Below are 6,870 nucleotides of genomic sequence, written 5' to 3' on the forward strand. Positions count from 1 at the left end.
GTTATTAACAATTAGTCAACCTACCCCTTGAGACAACCAGCCCTGGTCTCCCCTAAAGGCTGGAAGAGTTTGTAAAATCGATTTTACCATTGCTCGCGAAAATACCACCGCGCGCAATTACGTCGGACAATGCAACGGGTCTGCGCGATAGAATTACCAATTAGGGATCGTCACGGTTAAATACAATGGCCAACGACAACGACTCTGTAATTTATCCCCGGTTCGGGCTACCGTTTGCGTGTTGTTTTCGAACGCCGGAAGAGAGTATCGCTGTGTACCCCTGGATGCTGTACCTCGTTGCGGCCTCTGCGTTCAAATTAACGACAATTAATAACGTTCAGCGCCTGCGCGCTTATTCGAGATCAGCAATTCTGCACGTAAATTCTGCTAAATGGAAATTTCGTTTATACTTCGAAACATTTTCAAGAATCAAACTCACCGAGCTATAGGTACATATTCCTTGAACCGTAATTCTTTTTACCGTTTTTCGCATACGCCTTGAGACTATATTGAATCTTATTGATAAGATAAGTAAAATAGGTCCAATGCAGATATAATTTTCAGGATTTCTTAATTACTATGAGTACTTTAAAAATATATATTCGAAATCGGGAAACTCTATTCCCTGTAAGTGAATGTTTACTTGTAAGAGGCAATCGATCCTTCGCAGGGGGGTTGAGAAAAAATTCGCTTAATTTTAAAAACTAATCTTCATTGAGTCTATACTAAAAAAGCGAATATTTTCAAATTTCATTTTTAAAATCGTAATTAAATCGGCGTTACGAAATTGGTTCAAACCACAACCAATCGTCGCCTGTCAATTTGACTGTTTCTCAAAGTCCCCTCGCCGCTGTGGAAAAAATCACTTAATTTCCACGGGCATTTTTGAATTCTTTCCACTCCGTGCCGCGCGTGAGCTCCGTTCAGAAACAAATTTCACCGTGTCGAGCGGGAAAGGCTTGGGCTTGTAAATCTGTTGGCTGGCGGCCGCGTATGGCACCGTCTAACAGGTGCACGTATCTCTTATCCTCTGTCGATCGCCACCGCCATGTGCTACGCGAGCGCGTTTCATCTAGTCGCGCACTGTCATCCTCTCGCCGCGTTCCATTTGCCGGTCGTGCTCGATATACCGGATGGCTCGTTAATTTAAGATCAATTAGCGCGTCACGGTGTGTCACCGTGAATGGGGCGTGCAAAGAGGCGTCCATGGCCACCGCCCTTCCACCGATCGCATATTTTCCGGCCACGTATATTTTACTAATTAACGCCGACTCCGCTTTCGCCCATAAACGTTCGTCTCGTGCTTTTAATTCTGCCGACCATCAGCGCGAGGCAAATTTGTGGCAACCCGGTCGACCCGCTCGCGGAAATCGAGAACAATCGCCTTCGATGCTCGAATTCATTTCGAATGGTATTTATAATGCGAAAAGTCGAAGGTGTCCCGTCTCCTCGAGGGAGAGAGTAGCTGGGTGCTTGAGATGCGTGCGTAGCACGGAGAAACCATGCGGGGAATTCGAGGACAGGGAAAATCACGTAGAAGGCACGTGTATTTTTTAATTCGATTTAATCGGTGGCAACATGTAAGCGGGTTACATAGATTATATCGACCACTTATTGTGAGACACTGGGATATACGCATACGAGTATAATATATATATATATACATATATATTTGTATGCTCGTACAGTAATTAGGAATATACAGTATGAGATCGTTTCGTATTCACGCGGCGACGCGCACTCGCACGTACACAATAATACATATAATCTTCGCGCGGCAATTAAGTTTATCTCGTATCATACATATACACATTACGACCGGCAGCCCTATTTACAACTATGTACAGGGAAATAAATAGTTTAAGCGTCTAATCGATAAGGATCGTATCGAGCTTGTGCACTAGAATCGCATCTACGCCGACATACACATATAGTCGATAAATATAAAGTCTCAGTCTGCGATCTGCATGGTCGCGTACGAAAAGCAATCAGGCTCTTCGACTACGGCTATCGCAGCTCCACCGTTTCCAGATTCACTCCTGCAGCTACGTCTAAGCTACGTAGAAAATCATTCGGTAGTTATTTCATGCAGCAAGCAGTAGATCGATCCATCGTCGATTTCGTCGATTACCGACAAATAGCGCCCTATGGAAATTTCAGGACGCCTCGACCTCCGCTCCGACTTCTGGTTCGCTCTCGATTACTTATAAGGTGTTTTAATTACTTGGAACGATTTCGTTGGCGACGCCAAGCAGGCTGGCCGGCTGGCTCGCAGCGAAAAAGGTGGAAAAAGACGTGGATCTTCTCGCGACGTTGGACCTCCTCGTTTTTCATCGTTACTGCGAATGATTGCTTCCAGTCACGATCTCCTCGCCATCCTCGTCGACGGGCACCGTCGAGTGATTGTAAAGACCTTGGGCCATCAGCTGGAGTGCCAGCGGATTTTTCTGCCCGCTGGCTTTCTTGATTTTCGCTCTCTTGTTCTGGAACCAGATCTTGATCTGCGCCTCGTTTAATCCCAGGTCCCTCGAGAGCTGCTGCCTCCTTCTCTCCGTGAGATATCGATTTTCAGTGAATTCCCTCTTCAGCCTGGCCAGTTGCTCCGCGCTGAACGCGGTCCTGGGTCTCTTCTCTTCCGGGGAGCTGCTTTTGCTGACGCTCGGCGACCGCTTCACCCTGCGCGTCCGTGGCCCTGAAACACACCGATTAAACGTCCGTTAATCGTCGCTCGGTCCCACTGAATTTCACTTACGAATCGACCAACGGGCATTCTCTATTTTCCTCTCGCCCGGCTCCTCGGCTAGCGCTCGATTCGCCGCCGAGATAAGGGAAAAAACAGGGAATACGGGAGAATTATTATCATACAATAGGACTTGTTTAACAGCTTTATGCTCGAATTCGCAACGGCGCGCACTCACCGTCCGTATATCCTGTTTGAACAAACGACGAGCGCGGAAAGCGCGCCGCTGCGCCGGCGCGGCCCGAGATTTATTGGCGAAGTTCGGCCAATCTTCCGCGAGACAAGTATGTAAATGGTAATTAAGCGGAACAGAATGAGGTTTCTTTGACTCCGTACTTGGCGTCCGGCGGCTATCTGCGGGGCCCGCGGATTATTTTACCTCACCGCGGGCTCCGCGTATTAGTCCCGGTGCGCGCACCGACCTTATCTGTCGCGACTATCAGCCAGGCCTAGATTATGTTACGGTGTACTTCCAAATTGGGCGCGCGGCTAGAGGAGACGGAAAAATAATTCGCCGTCGTGACCGCTGCCCCGCCAGCCGGCGCATGTTCGGCGCGATGAATATTTATAAGTGGCATAATATCGAAACACGCGGGGCTCCGCGCGCTATCAGCGGCCGACGAGCCATCGAGCTGGGCTCACTCTCTTAAGGTCTGCGCACACATATCCGTTCCGTGTCAGTTCCGTATCCATTCCGTGTCCGCGCGGTGTCCCTAATTTCACGGACAACTGTGCAGGAGGCATGCTCTGGCTCGGTCGGTCCCAATTCAGCCGGTTCTGCAAGCCTGCTGTACAGTTCTTTCAGTCAGTAGGTGACAAAAGTATTCGTACACCATTCAAAACAGAATAACATTTTCAAAATTCGTCCAAACGACGTGATTTCTTTTAGAAGCTAGAAGTATTAGGTTCCTAAGTAGGTGGCGTGTTTCGTCGTTTTGAAAAAAAACGCAATTGGTCGGAGCTGCTGCTCCATTTCAAAACTAGCAACCGATACCTTTTACGACCACGGAACTGATACGAAACGGATATGTGTGCGCAGACCTTTAGCCGGTCGCCCGCGGAGACAAATTATTCCAGCTGCCGAAAATTCTAACGATCAGCGAGGATTTCTGAAGGTTCGTTTAACCTCTACCAGCTCTGATTCATCCTGCCCTGGGATCCCTAGAAACCCTCTATCCAAGAATCTCCCCCTAAAATTCGCCGATCAAGATCCACCGTCGACCATCGATCACCCATCAGCGCGGTGCATTCTCCAATTAGCGGGAGCAGAGTGGCCGCGGCGAAAGATCATGATTCGTGGTAATTAGTAACGCGACGATCGAGTGGTAGGTCCGCGGACCACCCTGGCGCAGGACCATAGAGGCAGCGGTATCTGGGACGCGGCGATTGCGGAGGGTAGATGCGCGGATGTAGGCTGCGCGCAATTAGGTTCTGCGAACGGGCGCAGGTGGTATCGAGTCGGGTACGTTCAACCCGCTCGAAGACAGCCTTCGAACTTGCAATTATACATAAGCTATGCAGCCCGTTCGCATTCCGCGGAACAGTTAGAGATCGCGGCGACGCTAAAATCGGATCTGGAACGCCGGTTCGGGGAAACTAAGTAGTACCTGTTCGTGGAACCTGGTGGCGAAGCAGAGGAGCACGGTAATCAAGGGGAGCTCTATGCGCCTGGGGATTTTTCGATCCAGCGTCTATCTTTCGCGGGAAACGCGATTGATTTACATTAGAAACTGGTTCCCAGGTGTAACGGTCCGCGGCGGTTAATTGATTAAACGAGCACGGAGAGACGGCGGAACGAGATTCGCCAGTATGGCTACTCAGTTGCGCAGCCGACTTCCTCTATACTCTATACCCGCGATTAACTGAGACGTATCTGTCCGTCGTACTGCGCGGATTCGGCGAATACGGTCGGAGAATTAATTTTTATGGCTGACCGGTCCCCGGCCATCGATCAGTTTCGCGACTCGAATAAATTAACGTTATTACTTCTTTCGCGCATCTGCATAATATCGACGTGACTTTATGGCTGGCGGGGAGGGCGACCAATCGCCTTGATCGAAGGCGAGAGCGGTGGCAGGAAATTCTGGTAAATTAAGTGACTCGACGGGTTGTTCTGCAAGATTTCGAAGAGTTAATGGGCGTCACCTAACTCGTCGTTACATCCTACGAAGTACAGACGCTCGAAATTGCAGAGCATCCTCTGAAGTTGAAGAGTAGGGAAATGAGGAAACCTACCGGAAGACGGCCTGTCCGAGTATCGGGTGCAGTAAACCCACGCTGGCCAAGGGCTCTGTCCGTTGAGGGATCCGCTCTGTTGGCTCGTGGCGGGGCTGGGCGTGCTAGCCGAGCTGCTGTCTCCGCTCAGCGAATCGCCGCTGATAGTGGAGGACGTGGAGCCCAAGGTCGGTGCCCCGGTCACGGAGCTTCCGGTGACAGAGCTTCTGCTGCTGGCCAAGCTCTCGAGGCTTCCGCTTCGGCTGAGGCCGGTGGTCCTCTGGAGAGGCGACGTCAGGCCGCAGTGAGAAGAAAACAGGTCCCTGTCTCTGTGCACCGAAAAACTGGTCGCCTGAGGCCTCGAGGGCGACAGTCTGCTGGAGGACAGGCTGAGGTCTCGCGGCAGGGGGAGAGGGCTGTGCCGCGGAATCGGGACTGGTATCGTCGTCGAGTGTCCGCTGGGCAAACTGGCCTGTTTCGGGGCTTTCGTGTTGAGGATCGCCTCCCGGCCGAAGTCCGGTCTCAGGATGTTCACCACGCTGAATCTTAGAGGGGTCTCCGCGTCGTCCTTGTGATCCTGCTGCTGGTCCTGGCGTGGAAGCACGTGACTCTCGGGGGAACGCACCCGGTGAGGATGGTGGTGATGGTGGTGATGGTGGCCACCGATCCCCAGTCGAAGACCGTACGCGGAATCCATCGTGACGAGAGCTACGCTCATCTCTTGCTCCACCGAGTCGGCCTCTCTATCCTTTCCCAACGATATCTGTTCTTATTATAATCAGGGGGTCGGCTCTCGACTCTGCCGCTAGCCCTCTGCCGTCATATTTGCGAAGGAACACAGGGTCACACTTGTCACTTTGTCCGTAGCTTTCAATCGGATTTGACAGCCAGTCGAACGAGTGTCACTGCTCCGAACACTAACTCGCGACTCGCAGGCTCGCTCTCTACAGTTTCGCTTTAGAGCACCGCACGTGTCACTAGCAACTGTTTCACTGATCGTCCGTAAACACAGATCGTTCCTTAGTCTCCTGTCACTGAATCTCAGCTGCCCCTTCCTGCGTTATTGATCAATCTCCCGGGACGATCCTCCGCGGTGTCGATCACGTGGCAGCTTCACCCAGCTCCCGAAATCTTGTCGCGTCCGATGCCCCTGTTGCCCGAAGCGAGATTAACGGCTCCACTCTGGATCTGCTCCAAGAGCGACAAGTCTCCTCGGTATTGGATTTTCTCGAGCTTTCTGAGGACTCGAGCGAGTGCTGTGACGGGTCTGACTGGCTGTCCATCCGTCGCTCAGTGATGTCTAAACTAGGGGACCTGTGGTCCCTACTTACCGCTCTCCCCTCCGCCCCCCTCGCCCCTTCACTCCTCCTACGCCCCAGCCTCGAGTGCAGTGCACTAGACACCCTCGATTGTATCTCTATTAACTCTTCAGTCACAGGCCCCGCCCACTGGCGTAAGGTCTACCCTACTCCCTTCCGTTTCTCACTCCCCACCACCATTGGCACGGGTAGTAGGGGGCTGGGGCCACAGTTTACCACGATCGATGCCACTGCATCGTTCCAGTCTTGTTACGACAACGACGAGATTTTTGTCCCGTCCATATTTTTCCCCTCGCCAGCGCACCCCTATTTCAAACATGATCTAATCTCACATTCTTCTGGATCGCCTTGATCTTTGGTATATTCCTAAAAGAATCTACCACTTTTGGGGAGCCAGATGCATATCCGAACTTAAAAAAAAAATGTTGCAATTTCGTACCCTAGAAAGAGATGTATCAAAGATTCTCAGCTGTAACTTACACAGTGAATATTTTGGAAAGCAATTGCTGCGAATTGGGCAAAATAAGAAATAGTCGGCACGTTTTCGTGCGAGCATTATGTCTGTTTCGCAGTTTGAGTTGAAAAAACCAAGGTATC

General features: G+C 51.0%; 1 protein-coding gene across 1 annotated transcript; it reads right to left on the minus strand.

Moving 5' to 3' along the window:
- Window positions 1-1,577: 1,577 nt before the first annotated feature.
- On the minus strand, window positions 1,578-6,198 carry LOC143369493 (segmentation polarity homeobox protein engrailed). The gene is made up of 2 exons (XM_076813524.1): window positions 4,976-6,198; window positions 1,578-2,692 (listed from the first exon to the last, which is right to left on the minus strand). Exons 1-2 carry the CDS (start codon window positions 5,670-5,672, stop codon window positions 2,337-2,339), a joined length of 1,053 nt encoding a protein of 350 aa, XP_076669639.1. The 5' UTR covers window positions 5,673-6,198; the 3' UTR covers window positions 1,578-2,336.
- Window positions 6,199-6,870: the final 672 nt, after the last annotated feature.

The sequence above is a fragment of the Andrena cerasifolii genome, chromosome 5, assembly GCF_050908995.1.
Source record: "Andrena cerasifolii isolate SP2316 chromosome 5, iyAndCera1_principal, whole genome shotgun sequence".
NCBI lineage: Eukaryota > Metazoa > Arthropoda > Insecta > Hymenoptera > Andrenidae > Andrena > Andrena cerasifolii.